The sequence below is a fragment of the Pelecanus crispus genome, chromosome 1 (genome assembly GCF_030463565.1).
Source record: "Pelecanus crispus isolate bPelCri1 chromosome 1, bPelCri1.pri, whole genome shotgun sequence".
Classification (NCBI taxonomy): Eukaryota; Metazoa; Chordata; class Aves; order Pelecaniformes; family Pelecanidae; genus Pelecanus; species Pelecanus crispus.
In genome coordinates this window covers 111131072-111149221 of record NC_134643.1, presented here as the reverse complement: position 1 = coordinate 111149221, position 18150 = coordinate 111131072, and the positions used below count along the sequence as shown (strand labels likewise).

At 44.8% G+C, this 18150-nt stretch overlaps 1 protein-coding gene across 1 annotated transcript in view; it reads right to left on the bottom strand.

Annotated features, from left to right (window-relative positions):
* GBE1 (1,4-alpha-glucan branching enzyme 1) overlaps positions 1 to 16912 on the bottom strand; it is a 178230-nt gene extending 161318 nt beyond the window's left edge. The window contains exon 1 of the mRNA XM_075718169.1: positions 16809 to 16912. Within this exon, the coding sequence (XP_075574284.1) occupies positions 16809 to 16912 (104 nt within the window). The remainder of the gene's footprint in view (positions 1 to 16808) is intronic.
* Between the last annotated feature and the right edge of the window lie 1238 nt (positions 16913 to 18150).

Here is an 18150-nt window from a genome sequence, read left to right as displayed (position 1 = left end):
ACACCCCAGAACTCAATAAGCATTTTTGAGAAAACGCTGTTATAATTGAACAACATTAACTGACAGGTACTGGATGTGCAGCAAACTACACTGATCCCAGCTAAGTACCGACAAACAAGCTGTTCAGAGGGATATCTGGAAAAGAATCAGACCTTGACAGACTTGGCATTTCCTACCTCTGTAGGACCTGGGAGATGTTTCTGTCAGAAGTCATTACGGTCCAAATGTTCTACAATGACACTTCATGGACATAATTGCCACTTACAGGTACCTCCATTTTGAGTTGGAAACCAAAGCTCAGTTTGATGCCTACTTTGATGACAATACATTATTTATGATATTAGGGAAGGTGATGCCTTACTTCTTGTTCTACAATTCAAAGGCCCACAGCTCAGATGAAGTTTTTGCTTCTGATATTAAAGAAAGTACATTTTTTTGTTTATGTAATTGTTTCTGCTATTTACTGTTAAGCAAAAAAACAAATAGCTTGGCCAAAATACACAACAGCCAACAGTCACACTCAAAGACATAACTCATTATCTTATAATACTCAGTCCATAACTTCATGGTCCAAAAGAGAACCTATTCAGGAGGCAAAGACACTTTAATCCAGTCATTGTTATTGTGCAGTAACAATATTCCTGGTTTACTGGCTGTGCTACAATAGTTGACATCCAAGTGCTATTTAGGTCCAAATTTGCTAAATTTTCAAATGAGACTAATCATTATTATTAACGTGGTGGGACGACTCATGACTGGAGTGCTGCACTGGAGGGCTATAAGCTCTTCAGAAGAGATAGGCAGGGAAGGAGAGGTGGTGGGGTGGCTCTGTATGTTAGGGAGTGTTTTGACTGCATAGAGCTCAACAGTGGTGATGACAAGGTCGAGTGCTTATGGGTGAGGATGAGGGGGAAGGCTGGAAAGGCGGATGTCCTGTTGGGAGTCTGCTATAGACCACCCAACCAGGATGCAGAGGTAGATGAGGCATTCTATAAGCAGCTGGCAGAAGTTTTGCAATTGCCAGCCCTTGTTCTCATGGGGGACTTCAACTTGCCAGACATCTGCTGGAAATACCATACAGCAGAGAGGCAGCAGTCCCAAAAGTTCCTAGAGCATGTGGGGGATAACTTCCTGACGCAGCTGGTAAGCGAGCCTACCAGGGGAGGTGCCTCGCTTGACCTGCTGTTTACTAATAGAGAAGGGCTTGTGGGAAATGTCGAGGTCGGAGGCCGTCTCGGGCTTAGCGACCACGACATGATAAAGTTCTCAATTCTGGGTGATGCCAAGCGGAGGGGCAGCAAAACTGTTACGATGGACTTCCGGAGGGCAGACTTTGGTCTCTTCAGGACCCTGGTTGGGAAAGTCCCTTGGGAGGCAGTCCCGAAAGGCAAAGTGGTCCAGGAAGGCTGGGCCTTCTTCAAGAAGGAAGTCTTAAGGGCACAGGAGCAGGCTGTCCCCGTGCGCTGTAAGACCAACCGGCGGGGAAAACAACCGGCCTGGCTAAATAGGGAGCTTTTGCGGGGACTCAGGGCAAAAAGGAGAGTCTACCACCTTTGGAAGAAGGGGCGGGCAACTCAGGAGGAGTACAGGGATCTTGTCAGGTCCTGCAGGGAGGAAATGAGAAAGGCAAAAGCCCAGCTAGAACTCAATCTGGCCAATGCTGTAAAAGATAATAAAAAATGCTTTTACAAGTACATTAGCAATAAAAGGAGAGCCAAGGAGGATCTCCATCCTTTGCTGGATGTGGAGGGGAACATTGTCACCGAGGACAAGGAAAAGGCTGAGGTACTTAACGCCTTCTTTGCCTCTGTGTTTAACAGCCAGACCGGTCATCCCCAGGGTACTCAGGCCCCTGAGCTAGAGGATAGGGATGGGGAGCAGAATGGAGCCCTCATAGTCCAGGAGGAAGCAGTTAATGACCTGCTACGCCACCTGGACGCTCACAAGTCTATGGGGCCAGATGGGATCCACCCAAGAGTACTGAGGGAGCTGGCGGAGGAGCTCGCCAAGCCACTTTCCATCATCTATCAGCAGTCCTGGTTAACAGGGGAGATCCCTGATGACTGGAGGCTTGCCAACGTGACACCCATCTACAAGAAGGGCTAGAAGGAGGACCCGGGGAACTACAGGCTTGTCAGCCTGACCTCGGTGCCGGGGAAGATTATGGAGAGGTTCATATTGAGTGAACTCAACAGGCAAGTGCAGGTCAACCAGGGGATCAGGCCCAGACAGCATGGGTTCATGAAAGGCAGGTCCTGCTTGACCAACCTGATCTCCTTCTATGACCTGGTGACCCACCTGGAAGATGATGGAAAGGCTGTGGATGTCATTTACCTGGACTTTAGCAAAGCTTTTGACACTGTCTCCCACAATATTCTCCTTGGGAAGCTGGCAGCTCATGGCTTGGATGGGCGTACTCTTTGCTGGGTAAAAAACTGGTTGGGTGGCCGAGCCCAGAGAGTAGTGGTGAATGGCGGTAAGTCCAGTTGGCGGCCGGTCACGAGCGGTGTTCCCCAGGGCTCCGTTTTGGGGCCAGCCTTGTTTAATATCTTTATCGATGATCTGGATGAGGGGATTGAGTGCACCCTCAGTAAGTTGGCAGACGACACCAAAGTGGGTGGGAGTGTCAATCTGCTGGAGGGTAGGATGGCCCTGCAGAGGGACCTGGACAGGCTGGATCCATGGGCCAAGGCCAGCTGTATGAGGTTTAACAAGGCCAAGTGCCAGGTCCTGCACTTGGGTCACAACAACCCCATGCAGCACTACAGGCTTGGGGAAGAGTGGCTGGAAAGTTGCCTGGCCAAAAGGGACCTGGGGGTGTTGGTAGACAGCCGGCTGAACATGAGCCAGCAGTGTGCCCAGGTGGCCAAGAAGGCCAACAGCATCCTGGCTTGTATCAGGAATAGTGTGGCCAGCAGAAGCAGGGAGGTGATTGTGCCCCTGTACTCAGCACTGGTGAGGCCACACCTGGAATACTGTGTCCAGTTTTGGGCCCCTCAGTACAAGAAAGACATTGAGGTGCTGCAGCGTGTCCAGAGAAGGGCAACGAAGCTGGTGAAGGGTCTGGAGCACAGGCCTTATGAGGAGCGGCTGAGGGAACTGGGGTTGTTTAGTCTGGAGAAGAGGAGGCTGAGGGGAGACCTTACAGAAAGGGTGGTCAAGAATTGGAACAGGCTGCCCAGAGAGGTGGTAGAGTCACCATCCCTGGAGGTGTTCAAACAACATGTAGACATGGCACTTTGGGACATGGTTTAGTCTAGTCTACCCTTGATTGGCTTAGAGTAGACTTGGTAGTGTGGGTTAATGGTTGGACTGGATGATCTTAAAGGTCTTTTCCAACCTAAACGATTCTATGATTCTACAATTAGGTCTATTTAGGCACCTAATCTTTTAGTAAAGTTTTTCACATCATTCCCAGAATTCACAGGTTGTAGCTGAAATACATGTATCTCCATACACAAATTGACTGTGTTCTTCTTAATTCTACCAATTGTGGAACCTACAGACACCTTCTACCAGTTCAAGGTGTCAAGGACCAGGTTAACTTCTGTACTATGAATGCTACTTTTTCATCCTGTTACCAGTTCATGGAAAAAGTGGCAGACTGCTTTCCTCAGAAGAAAAAGTGTATTTTTGAACAATCAGATTTATAGATTGAGTCTTCTGCTGTCATCAAGAACTTTATCAGCATCAAGAACCTTGTATTTTATTATCCAATTGAAAAAAGTTAAGATAAGTCATTTACATTTAAACAATACATGCATGAAACCTGTTGAAACCACAATGTACTGGGAGCCTTGCAGAAGATACTGTATTAGAGGAGCTGGTGACATTGAAGAGGCCCTATCTATTCTGTTGAGCCTCATACTTAGGGTTGGAGAACACTGAATGTTAGCATGAGTAGCCAGCCACTGCATGGGAACCAGCTGGAGTGCCCCATGCTGGTCTGTGAGAACAAACTGAATTTGAGGACAAACTTAATTTGAAACTAGCTTATGTGCCACCTTCAGCCCTAAAACATGCTCAGACCTGTCTGTGAAAAAAAAAATTCTTAAAATCAGATAAAAGATAGCTTACACTATGAATCAGCATTCGCTTCATGGAAAATTCTGGGGATAGAGGGATGGAATTTATACACAAGACAGCTTAATTTCCCCACATAATGTTAGCACCTGGCATTATCACTCTATAGATTAAGTTTGGTAGTTAACATCTCTAACTTTCCACAGTCTTGTCCTCCGTCTGCAAACTTGAGCTTTTTATCCATGGTCTACCTTAGCAACATGAAAAAATACACATTTCACACCTTACACTTTTATACACTGACATTATAATCCAAGGCCACTTTCTCAAAAAATAATGCATCATGCCAGCTAATAGAATTAGTACCTTGAAATTTTGAGGAAAGTTCTACATGTACCTACCATCAGAATTATGTGGCATCTAAAACTGAAGGCAGGGGAGGGAGATGAAGGGGTAGTCTTCAGTTTTGAGGTGTTTTTATTTACATCAATTTACAGTGTTTAAGTGAAGTAACAAATAATCAGATTTATGAACTCATGCATGTATTTATTTTAGGATAACAAGTAAGAAGTAGCTAGAAAAAGATTTTCTGTCCAGAATTTTTTGATGATACAAAGAAAATCCAAAGAAGTTTGGCAAATAAATCTAAATGCTAACAAGCATTATTTATAATTTCCTGTCTGAAAGAACTAATCACTATAATCACGTTCAAATTACACTGCAATAGCATTACTATTAAAAATCTGTTTGCTGCTATTTAAAAAAAAGACTGTCAGGAGCCTCATTTTTTTTTTTCCTTAAATACATTCCAATTGTTGTAAACAGGATTAAAATAAATCAGCAATATTTTGAAAAAAACTTTCAGGTGATTATAAAATGAAGCATTAAAGAACTCAGTCTTATATCAAATATGCCATAGATTAAGTCAATGAATTCCATAAGCCATGGTTAAACTTACCAATGAACCCCAGTGGAGGCTGGATATATCCACAAGTGTGAGAGACTGAAAGAGTTAATGTATGTTGATGCCTCAAACATTGTGGTGGTTGGTTGATGCCTCAAATATTGTGATGAAAGAAGTTAAGATCTGCATGATGACACCAAACCACAAGTGGGAAGTCGGGTGGCACAGAGCACGGGGAGGCGTGTCAGAGGATGCACAGTTCCATATTTCTAATGTGCCTCACAACTCACCATATATGGCCAGAGGTCATACAGAGTTTGAGAAAGGGGCTCACAACCACCCAAAAGACCCCTCACAACCACCCCCCCACAATGACACCTGCACAGAAGATTGAGAACTTTCTGGAACAAGAACCATATAAGCTGTCGAGAGGATGGACTTCACACAATTGAGAGGTGGAGTCTGGCTTATAAAAGACATGACTGAGAAAGCCAGGTGTGCGCCCACCACCTAAGGATCACCTCACCTATCATAGTCATCAAGGGATCCAAGGGTGGTGATAACTTTTTCTCTCTCTCCTTTCCCTCTTTTTCCTTCCTTCTAATTTCAATTAGATTGAATTAGATTTCCTTTCCTTCTAATTTCAATTAGAACCCACGTTGCCTACTGCTATGCTTTCCTAGTTCAGGTTGCCTACTGTTACACTTGCCAAGTTCAGGGTTTTTTTTTTTTTTTTTTACCAAAGAAGTGTTTAATCAATCATTTGGTGTCGTTTCACCTTAATTTAACCCAAGGGAATCACAGAACTGCCATGATCCTCCCTGGGCAGCCCAGTTTGGATTGTGACAACATGCTAGCTAGAAACTCCTCCAAAAAAGCTCTGTGTATATACACTTGTGCATTAAGTACATAAAAATACCTTTATTAATTGTACTTTATGTATTTTCCCCAAAAGCTATAGAGGAAGCTGTACAGCAAGCAAAGAAGCTAGCTTTCACACTCAAATCAGAAACCAAAAAGCTAAGATACAACTAACTACCTTGAATTTTGCACAGACTAAGAAACAGCTACCTGCAGATCAAGTGACATCTCCACACAGCCCAGGCACAGGCCTTTCTTTCAAAAGCTTCAGGGATCCCCTCTTCCCCCTGCTGTTTTTATGGAAGGGGCAAGAAGGAAAGAGGAAAAACACAAACCTTTCTGATATTGTCACCAGTACCAAACTGCCACCTCAATCACTTCCTTTTTTTTTTTTTAAAAACCCTTTTTCACTTTTGCTTTCTCCCTTACTGCCTGACAAAATGGACAGTAACACCTATTTTTATTTGCTTTCTTTAAGAAACAGAAAAGCTGCTTATTTACACAATGGATACAGACCAAAGCAACTAACCTAAGTGCTATGCTTTGCTGCAGTCTCTCTCCCATCCCTTTGGAGTTTGTCAATGAAAAGATTCTTTTTCTACTGGTGCTACATGCTGAAATTAGTTCAGTATCCCACAAGTACCTGCTGTCATTCAAAACAACTGCTAGCCAGTGGCACGAAAGTGGCAAAGATCTGAACAAAGAAGGAAGAACACGGGCAAAGAGGGTAGCATCCTAACTGAAAAAATGGGGGCAAGTAGATAAAACTACTTAGCCTCCTAAACACTGGACCAAAGGGAGAAGATAGTACAGCCACCATACTCATTGAAAGATGAAAAATTTAAAGTTATCACTACACTGGTAATTTTTTTTAAGCTGTACTTTTCTAAATTACTTCCTCTAAGTGAGAATGAAAAATTTACAGAACATGTCTGATCCCTATTGAAAGAAAGGGAAATGAAAAAACCTTTCCCAACAGACTATGCTTCACAGGAAAACCTCACATACATGTTCACAGAGCCCATGCCATTGGCAGTACTGGACACACACTGTCGACTCCTGAAAACTGAAATACTTTAGTACAAACAATATCCATGTATTGAACCTGAAATATGATCATCCATGAGCTTTCCAAAGACTGAGTTAAAGCTTGGGAGTTCATGTGAACTAAGAGAGAGGATTTTGTTTGTTCAGATGGTAGATTTGAGTCCCCTGGCTTGTTCAGCATGCAAAAGTTTTACCATGTTCTCCACTACTTCGACAGTCTCATAAACCAGCTGTAGTCTAAACAGACCCTGAAGTTGTAAAGCATGTCTTTTTTCAGCTCTGTTCCATCCTTTCTTACAAAGGAGGGATTTTTTTCTCCTATTTCTCCTAGGGATCTGAAGGATTTTGGGGGGATGAGGAGGGCAACTGCACACAGTGGGACAGAGAGGAGGTAACATCAGATGACAAGTCCAGTCAAAATACAAACTGAGGAAGGATTTGGGAACTGACAAAAAGTATTTATTTGCCTTAAGTTCTTACCTTTATGTACAAAGTATACAGATTGTGATACTTTCAGTGATTCTCTCCAATTTCTTCTTCTCAAAAAATGAGGATTTTACCTCTAACTTCTGGAGAGCCCCTGCACCAGCTCCTGTCCCAAAACATCATATCTACTATTTCACAAATGCCTCTATGTGGAGTCATTGCTACTGCTTGTGTAACAATACGAAGCTATTGTGCAAGTATTTATAACCAGCATGCTGCCCAAATTTCCTCAGAAAAGCTTGCACACCAAAGCAGTATACAACATATTTCTATTAAACTTTAAACAATTTCCTAGAGGAGTGGCATTTGGCATAAAGAACTGTTGACATAGGACAAATTAAATCTTGCTGAAAGCGATCAAAGACTCATAATTTCAAAGTGAGCTGCATAAGTCTTAGAATGGAAAACATTAATTAACTTACAGCTTACCAATCCCTGTCAAACCAGGAACATTTATACTGTGGATATCTACCACAATAGGTATCAAACAATGATGTTAACAGTAAGATTTGCTTGCATAAACAGGGATGTCCAAGGGCCTTTTAGACAGCCTAAAATACCCAGCATATCTGCTTAGGCCTAGCACATACAACAGAATTTATTAAATTTCTATTTTTTTTTCCTAGTATAGCAGGTACAGTACAATCAGGATACCCCCTAAAGCTGCTTAAATTGAGATGCTGACTCCTATGTTTATGCAATGAATTCATTCTAGATGGTCAATTTCCAAACAGTTGTGGTATTGCAGCATGTTTTCATTTAAAACATACAGCAACTCAGCATGATTTTAATAGGAGGTCTTTTAGACAATTCCCCCTGGCCCTCCTGCCTTTCCTCCAGAGCATCTTATCAAATGCTTACACACCCAAAAACTTAAGTCTGATGATGACATCACATTCTCACATGACCATGGGGAATGCCTGGAGGCACATATCCTGCACATGGATGTGGCCTGCCCATCAGTGACATGCTAGGAAAAAGAGAGTGCCTTTAGAACAGAAGTCTTGCCTCACACACACAGCTGGCACAGAGGGACTTGCTTGAACAACCATCTAATGCATTGTTTTGTCAAAAGATAATCTCCAAACTGTAATAAACTACCTACATCCATTTGTGATTAGCACTAAAAGTTTATTTTCCACTTGTCCCAATACAGTGTCTCCTAAAGAGCCTATCAGCTCCCTCTCTCGAAAAATATGAGTGCAAATGAAGATCAGACCCTAAACATTGCCCAGAAATAGAAAAATAAGCCTCTTCCAGTCGCACATCTTTGCAATGGTATTTAACCACCCTTTAAGATCAATGAAGTCTGTTTGCACGTTAGCTTATCCATATTCCTATAAACCCTTCCCTGACCAAAAAAGTGGTGTTTTGGTTTGGAGTGGGAGGAATTAAAGAAATACTGATACACTTTAAGTCCACACCCTCCCAAAATATTACTTGAGCCGGGTTTCTCTACTTTCCTACTCCTACCACAAAGGACATCATCCTTACTTTGGTGCCTCATGCCAGCATCACTTGGAAGTGGTAAGACCCAGATCCTAACCTCACTTTGAGGACTGTGGAACACACCAATGGAGACAAATCACTCAATGAATGCAAGACTAGTTCACATAAGGGCTGAAACTCATGTTTTCTATTCCATGAACTAAGCACTTAAAGGTTAATTTGTGTGTGACTGAGCACCACTCAATTCCTTTTCCAGATCTAGGCTACATTTTTTTTGAACTCAGCATAATCTTCTAGCAGTAGTACTGCTACTTCAGGGAGAGTAGGTCCACCCGTACCAGAACTTCATGCCCCACTGTGAACTTATTTTCTCTCTAACGCTAAGCACAACGGCAGACATGCTAGCACAAAGTCCAGCAACACAGCACACCAGAACAGCAGACACATGTGAACCCTAAGTGCCTGCGCAACAGTGCGAAAGAAAGCAGGAAGGTGTCAAATAAAAAGCATTAGAGCTACTGCTACCTTCAAGTAACATCGGTAGAATTGGAACTGCATGTTTAAAGAAACTGTAAGTAAGGCCTTTTTTTTTTTTTTTTTAAGTATCACAAGAGAGTAGGTTGACATAAATTTACCATTAGAAATATGCAGATTAATGGAACAGTTTTAAGATGTTCACATAAGTGAAGTACTTGACCTGGGTCATTAGACAGGTCTTCAGACATCTACTCTGAGATATTAGATCAAGGGCCTACACTAGATTTTAATCACAAATAACATCCAGATAACATTCATTGGTAAGGTGCTTCCATGAAGCAAAACACACTGTTTTACACAGCTTGGAGGCCTGTTCTTTGCAGCATGGCCAGGAATCATCACTAATAACTGGCCTTCAACTTGTTAACATGAGGTGCTATAAGCAAGTCAAACTGTCAGACACTTGAGGAAGAGGCAAGCCATATTACAGCTAAAAACCTTTTTTTGCAGAACACTTTTTTCCAGAGGAAAACTCATGTTTTAAACATTTTAAACACAAAAACCTGATCTTGTTGCACTTGACACATTGCCTTAAGACATTCTTTTCTTTTTAACCTAATGAATAAGTGTATGAAGCAAAGTTTCTGAAGTACAAAGTAAACTGAAGCATGAGTGAGAGGTTTAAGATCTCTGACACTGCACAAGTGAAAAGGACCTTCTTTTGTGGCAGACAGAAGATGAAGGAGCAGCTAGGATTAGACAGCATAGTCGGAGTAAATAGAAGGTAACAGGAAGACAGAGAGGAAAGAGAAGTGTGTATACATAAATATTGAAATTGAACAGGTGGAGAAAAGCATCTTCATGAGATAGGATGTCAGTTTAATACAGTCCTCCATAATAAGAATGCCTTCTTTACATCTTGGAAGTAATAAAGAAACATGCATAAATACTCGAACTTAAAGTATTCAGCAAGACAAAGCTTTTCCTCACTATTACAATGAGACAGTAATTAGATTCCTGGTCACGTAATCTATTGCTTTAAAATTCTGGGCAAATTCTCAGAGCCCATCCAATATCCTCAGACATGCTAACACTACGTAATGGATCTGAGGGGGCCTCCACTCAGTTTTTCAGAGTACTTAGTTTTAATTCGTATACAGAGGCAACTGCCTTGCTAACAAAACGCAATACCTACATCTTAATACTTCCCTGCCTTTCTGTAAAGCTAGCAGCTATTAAGACAATTGCCAGCTTGAACCTTTCGATGAGGACTATGATCAGATGTGCATATACTAGATGTACATTAGCCTATGTAACTAATTCCTCAGACATAAAAATTCAGGTCATCAGTGATGCAGTCAGCTGTGCTTGTCAGGGTTAGTAATCCTAATGCACAAGAGCATTCTAGACTACCATAATGCAGAAGCATATATTCCATTAAACTGACAGGCCGTGGTTTCTATAGGGCTCTAGAATAATTTTGAGTAGTTCAGCAGGAAGTTAACTGAACTTACAGGATGCCACCAAAAAAAGAAAGTACAGCAATGTATGACATTGTTTTTCGTGAACATTTAGTTTTGCACACCTAATATAGCAGCCTGTACAAAACAAAACAGAAACTGAAAATCCAGTTGTTCCGAGTTAGCATCATGGCTCCCTACACAAATGGCACAGAGTAGTTGTGTTAATTCTGTGACAGATCTTACTCCAGCCTTTCTCCCCTCGCCATCATCATCTAAAACTAGACTTCGAGCTGGGTCATTCTTCAACTTCCATTCCCAAACTTGCTAGACCTCAACAGCTGCCTTCCTACTCACTCCTATTAAACCAAATTCAACACCTTTTCATTTTGAATGAAAATTACCCACCACTGTGCATCTCTTAATAGGAAAAAAAAAAAAAAAAAGAACCTTATAAAGCAGCAGTAATCTGATATTAGGTAGATACAAACAGGAGAATGGCAAGTACTTCCCTTCTGTAAGAGTAGAGGGGTCTAAGAACACTACTAGAAACCTATGAACCAACTGACAGACATCTTGTCAATTGATCCAGCTACAAAAGCCACTCAGTAGATGCTCCAGTCTTCTCAACCAAAAACTGACCAACACTTCAGAAGAAATGGTACCTTCTCTCTCTCAACCCATACCTATGACCAAGCACTATAGCCAGTATTTTGTCTGGCTGAACAAATCAGTGTCCTGTTTCATGCTTTCATCAAGATAAAGACTGAAGCTGTGCAATGGTACATTTTTACTTATTTACTCTATAAATAGAAATATTCAAAAAAGCTTTCACTGAGGACTACATAGTCAGTAGATTACAGAGGCAGTTGCAGGGGCTGGTAAAATATAATAAGCCATGCACGTTGTTACAGCAGAAAATTCTAATGGGCAGCACTTTCTAACACCAGTTTGTTACTCCATAAAAATGCAATTACACCACAGGCATTAATGATTTTAATTGAACCAATTATGTTCTAAGAGGTAAAAGACTAAAAATACATACTAAATTATACAAAGTCTTTAGCCTAAATAACATTTGGGAGTTAACAAAATACTGGTGGGAAAACATATCACAGATGGTCAAACAATGTAGCACAGTGATACCCTATGCAAACACTATCACTTGGGGGTTTTTTTGTTTGTTTGTTTTTTAAGTAGATTCTTGTTTCAAGCTCTGAATAGCATGTGGCTTGGGTTAAGGCTGAATGGTTCACTACATATACACTGAAAGGATTGCTCCCCCCCACCCCCAAAAAAAAAAAAGAAAATACCCACACACACACTTGGGGTCAAATACAGGCATTCAGAAAAAAGAAAAATTACAGATTTCTATTTTTCTCCACAAACACCATTTCCAACAACATGCCCATGCATGACAAAGTAGCAAGGAGTGAATGTGACCAGAAATCTCTTTCTTCCCAGTAGTCACTCATTTAACTATGGTAGTCCATACTACATGCTTAGGACTTAACTAGGTCCTAGCATCACATTTTTGGCATTGCTTATTTAGAGAAGAACTTTGCTCCCATCAAAGCACCCATTCAGTGCTTCTCAAGGTTTTATTAAAAAAGGAAAGTGTCAGCTGTCTAAAGCTGGAAGTTATACTTTGAGACATTAAAGGAGACAGTCCTTGAAACCAAAAGGAACATTTTCAGAACTTGAGGCAATGTCATGATTCATTTCATCATGAATCTGGCAATTCTCAAAGTGAATCAATATAATTATATTACACTGTAGAATCCAGGCTGATGCAAGTAAAGCGTATCTATCCTTCAACATCTTCCTCCCCCCCCCCCCCCGCCCCTCCCCAAAAAAAGAGGACAAATAATAGAATGTGCAAAGATCTCAATATTAGGCATACTGCCATGCAGATATGGTCACCCTCCTGGGGGTGAAGGGGCACAACACAGGGCAGGAGAGGTGGATGTGAACTACTCCAGCAAGACAGGCCTGCAGCTGCTCAAGGCACAGGTGAGCAAGGACAAGCTAAGGCCTCTGTAGAAAGCCAGCTTCTTGTTCCTGGTCTGTTGTCTTCTACTACCTATGTCACACAGGTAGAGCCTAAGAGAGCTGGGTTTCTTCAGACTAGAGATGAAAAAGCTAACTTGGGGAGGTATGGGTTGCTAATGTCTACTTACAGTCTTAAGCTATCTAAAGGGACAGGTGGCAGGGAGCGCCTAGAGCAAAGAATGAGCCAGGCTCTCCTCCAAGGTACACAGGGAAAAAAGACCAGAGCCAATGGACAACATTGCAGCAAGGGAAGTTACACTACTAAGAAAGAAATTTTCACAGTGAGAGTAGCCAAACACTGGGAAAGGCTGCCCAAAGAGGCTGTGGAAGCACATCCTCAGAGATTCAGCACAACCCAACAAGGTCCTGGGCAATCCAATCCAACACCAGAAACAACCCTGCTTTGAGTGTGAGAATAAACCATCATAACCAAGTTAACTGTGCATCTTACAACAGTCAGGCATAAACAGTTACAAAATTTTCCACTATCAATAAGCTGGCTATGTTAATACAGTACTATGGATAAAACAGCAGACTCAAGCCCAAAGGGTCAGTCAGTCAACAGCTTGCTGATATCACTGCCAAGAATAGACCCTACGTCTTTTATTTCCCCTCCCTTCTGTAGAAGAACATACTGTTACTAAGCAAGACAAAGGGAAGACTATTTTTATACGTTTTTGCACGTGGCATATTATAAAGATCTCCACAGACAAATGTTTATAAAGCTTTATTTCTCAAGCATCTTTAATCCTCTGTCAAAATCCCCAATTTTTATTTCTCTAGGCCATACATACTATTATAGCTATAAGCTACACATTCCCATCAATCCTTAATTATTTTGTTTAATATTAAGTTAACATCATTGCAAACTTTAAGAAGAAATTTAGACTGCTACAGTAAAAGTACCCATACATATTCTATTTGATCAAGTCTGTTTCACTTCTGTTCTTGCCCAAAGCTTCCTAATCCAAGGAAGTAAATCACTTTTGGTGCTACAGGGTGCCAGGCACAACAGCTGCCTCCTGTCCCTTTCATCAGGAGACTCAACTCAACCTCCTGAACTGAGAGACTACCTTATCTTTGTTGTTTAAACTATTCAAATGCCAAAAAATGCCACTGTCTGGAGATATCAAGAGCAAAGGTAGAGAGAGAAAGCCAACCAGTAGTATCAGAAGGAATAATGAACAGATTGTTACTTGTTCAGCAGTTGAGTGGTATCATTTCTATCCAGTTTTCCTACTCTACAACAGCAAAGGAATTGCTAATACCAAATATATATTAAGAATAGTCCTCCCGCCCTACCTATAATGAGGCCATGGCAAGCAGTTGACAGTTGATCAACTAATACATAGATTTGCTCAACAGCACATATTCCTGGTTGTTTCATCACAGCCTTTCCTACACTATGTGTGAGATACATCTGATCCACTGGGTTACATAATGAGAGGCCCCACAAATGCATGATCAATATTTAAGTCACCATCTAAAACAATTGCTACCTTTCTAGAGGCATAAGAATTTACTGCCTGTAGGATTTAAGATTAATATCTACAACTTTAATTTGTATGTAGGCTTGAAGCTTCAAAAGTAAATACATTTAAATACATTTCTGCTTATAGACAGCTTGCTAGGTTTATCTTGCTTTACACTTTCACTTGAAGGGTTAGTTATGCAAGTGCCATATCATTATGTAACTGTATTAATCCACACAGTATTCAACTCAAAGTCTGTTTTCAGTTCTAACTCTCATCTCAAAAGGGGCCAGGAAAGACACACAACACACAGCAAAGGATCAGACATGTGGACCACCTTCCTAGATCAACCAGTTAAACACATGAGGATCCTTTAGCCAGGAACAAAGATCATATAGCTGCACACTGCTCAGGATTTCATGGACACAGTGAACAGTTGTGCATGGCTGTTCACCACCTCCTCCAGTGAAAGAGTTGGAGAAAAGCAAGCAAGACCCACATACTGGAGCCTCAAAACACCCCAGAGAACTGGTTCTTCACACAAGCAGCAACTAGGCTGCGAAACTCCTCTCTCCTGGGCACTCATGGTGCAAGAGCTCTAGATAAAAACACACCCGGAGCTATTAAATACAAACTGAATCACAATTCATGGAAGCTGGGATGCACATTGCATGGACACACCAAGGGCCATTTCCCTGTGCTTAACACTCTTCCTCCTTGGCACTCTCTACCATCCATGGGACGAAAGACAGGACAGGATTGTTTGGGCTTGGAATAAGACATTCAGTTTATCACAGGTTGTTACAAAAGCTTTCCTTTATTCTTTTAAACTAATTAACAGTATACATGTTTCCACAGTAATTAGATGTCGTGACCAGTTTGAGGTTCAGAAAGCCAGTAAGGGACAAGATACAAACAGGATCATCTGAAGTTCTATGCTTGAGATAGATGAACCTGGGAAGTACACAGAAGTTTTGAAAACTCACTGTGTTCAGCACAGTCATGCTATCCTCAGAAATACAAACACTCTCATCCACAGTGTGTCCATTCAGATGGCAGACACATTTGGGAAGCCCAAATGTTTTAATGAATGGTTTTATTAAGAGCCAGACCCACCCACTTATTACTTCCTACACCCTGGCACTCAACTGAAAGAATTAGGTGTTTTACAGCACTTCATACATTATCACAAGCTTGCCAGGAATCATTGTTTAAAACACTCAGTTATTCTATCATTAAGAGATTACAGTTTGAGAAAATGCTCTGTAAATCAGCCTAGTAGTTTACTCAATCCTTCATCCCATTTTACAAGATCTAGCCTTACCGCTATTCTCTGCCAGAACCCAACAGGACACCTGATAACGTTAAGCCAAAAGCACCATGTGTAATACACTAAAGGAAAAAAAGCCAAATCCTTTAGAAAAATCAAATTCCTTTTTACTTCCCTCCCACATACATAGACTTTTCCAGACTTCTGTGATATAGGGCATTGGTCAGTACTACAATTTTGATTATCAGAGGACTGCTAGTGAAATGCAACGTACAAAACTGCACCACAAAAACTCCCAATTCCTGTTTTCAAACAGCCAGTGAGGTTTCAGCAGTCTTTCAAGGCCGGCAGTTTGGCTCTGCAGGATGCAGGTCGCCTCTGCCCAAGCTGCTGCTGGCAGGCTCTCGCCCAGGCCTGCCGCCCATCCCAGCCAGAGGGTCCGTGTCGCAGTTCCCAGCAAGAGGCAAAAAAAAAAAAAGGGGTGCTCAGACCGGCAACCTGAAGCAAACCTAATGCACACTCTGACGCTTTATCGGTTCTAAGTCTGACGAACAGCTGAGCTGGGGATTCAGGGATATCTCCAAAAACGCACCTAAAGGAAAATCCTCCGTAAAGAGAAGATTCAGGAGCAGTTTATTTACGCGTTACCGCAGCTGGACTGAATAACATTTTTATTAGCGACAGCGGCTCGGCGAACCACCCTCACAGGCTGCTCCCGGCGCTTCCCCCCAGGCACACCTGCCTGCGCCCTGAGGGCCAGGCTCGCCTGTGAGCCCCCTCCCCCCCACCCCCCGGGCCGTAACGAGGCGATGCCGCTTTTAGGCGGGCCCAAGGGGGGCAACGAAGGCGCCTGAAGCGCCGGAGAGGCTGCGGCGGCCGGGACGGCCTCCCACAGCGCCGGCGACGGAGAGGCCCGCGATGGAGGCCTCCCTGCAGCGCCGCGCCATGCTCGGCTCCGGAGGCCCTGCCGGGCCTCGGCGGCGGCTCCGCCCGCGGTGCAGGCGCGTCCGTCGGAAGGGACGGCGAGAAACCCCCAGATCCGCGTCCGCCCCCCGCCGCCGCCGGGGCGGGAAGCGGAGCCGCCCCGGAGCTGGCTGAGGGACGGCCCCCGCCGCCACGGGGAGGGGAGAGGAGGGAGGGAGGAGGAGGAAGAGGGGACACCGCCCGCCCCGCCGTTCCCCCCGCCCGCCCCGGCGCCCCCAGAGGCGGGCGGGCGGTCGCCGCCTGCTCAGCCGCCCGCCGCCCCTCGCCCTGCCGAGGCGACGCTGGCCTCCCCGCGGCGCAGGCCTAGGCCGGCGGGCCGGTACCTGCGCTGGAAGTCCGCCTCGAAGGGGGCCAGGTAGGGGTCCCGCTCCAGCAGCTGCGGCAGCTTCGGCGGCTGCGGGGGTTGCGTGCTGGCGACGGCCGCCATCTTGCCCGCCGCGGGAGCGGAGCCGCGCCGCGCCGCCGCTATATACACCGGGGAGGGGGCCGGGGCGGGCGGGCGAGGCGCCCCCTGCCTCTCACCGCCCGGCGCCGCCCACCGGCCGGGGCAGCCCGCCGCGGCCGGGAGGTGCCCGCCTCCGCCGCCCCTCCCCGCCCGCCGTGCCAGGCGCCAGGGCCGCTGCGGGCTGCGCTGGGCTTCCCGCTCCCCCCAACCCCCCCGCCGTGCCCGGGGCGGCGGTGTCGGTGCTTCGGGGGCTGCGGGAGCCCAGGCGGGGCGGTGCTGGGGGGGAACCGCGTCCCTGCCTGCCCTCGGCGCGGAGGAGCGAGGGGTTTGGTTTCGCAGCCCCCGCGCTCTGTCCGCAGGGGGGGTGATAGCGGGAAGGGGGAGGGGGTGCGAGAAGAGCCGTTCTCCCGAAAACGGTGCGGGGTGTCGGGGCAGGCGGAGGCGGCGGCCTGCGCGGTGAGCGCCGGCCGGGCCTGGGCCGCGGCGCTGGCGGAGCCAGGCCTGAGGCGGGGGGGTGCTGCCGCCCTCGCCGCGGAGCCCCCAGCCGCCGCCCGAAGCGCCGCTGCCGAGGGGCTGGGCGGGGCGGGGCGAGCGGTGCTCTGGCAGTAAAGGGCGTTCCAGAAGCAGCTGCCGGAGCCGACCGCCCCGGCGGGGCAGAGCCGGCAGGAGCGGGGCGGCTGCCGTCGCTCCGCGGTCCCCAGTTTGTTTTCTTAGTGCCTCTTTGATCTCTTTTGCAGTGTGTCTGCTGCCGGGTGAGCTCTGCGTTCTCACACACACACAAAAAAAATCCCACACACCACCACCACCACCACCACCACCCCCCCCCCCCAAATAGATTTGGTGTCATCATGAGCGCTGGAATAAATTTCTCGACTATTTGATAGGGTGCTGGCGTGGCTCACAGACAAACTCAGCAAAACAAGGCTCCGGGGCCATCCATGAGTTCTCTGTACAGCAAAATGTTGCTTTGCGGGACACAAAAAGAATCCTAAACAAAGTAAGGTTAACTCAGTTGATCCTAATGCAGCTCTAAATGCTGAATAGCACAGGTAGATTGCTGTGGAAGTTTTTGACCTAATATCAGCGTGTCTCGTTTTTGGATAGGCCACCAAATATCCAAGGCAACTAATCACTAGCCTGACCATGCCTCTAGGCCAGCATTTAGCACTTTTATTTAAGGTCCAGCAATTTTGCTTTGTTCAGACATGTAGTGAGAACGT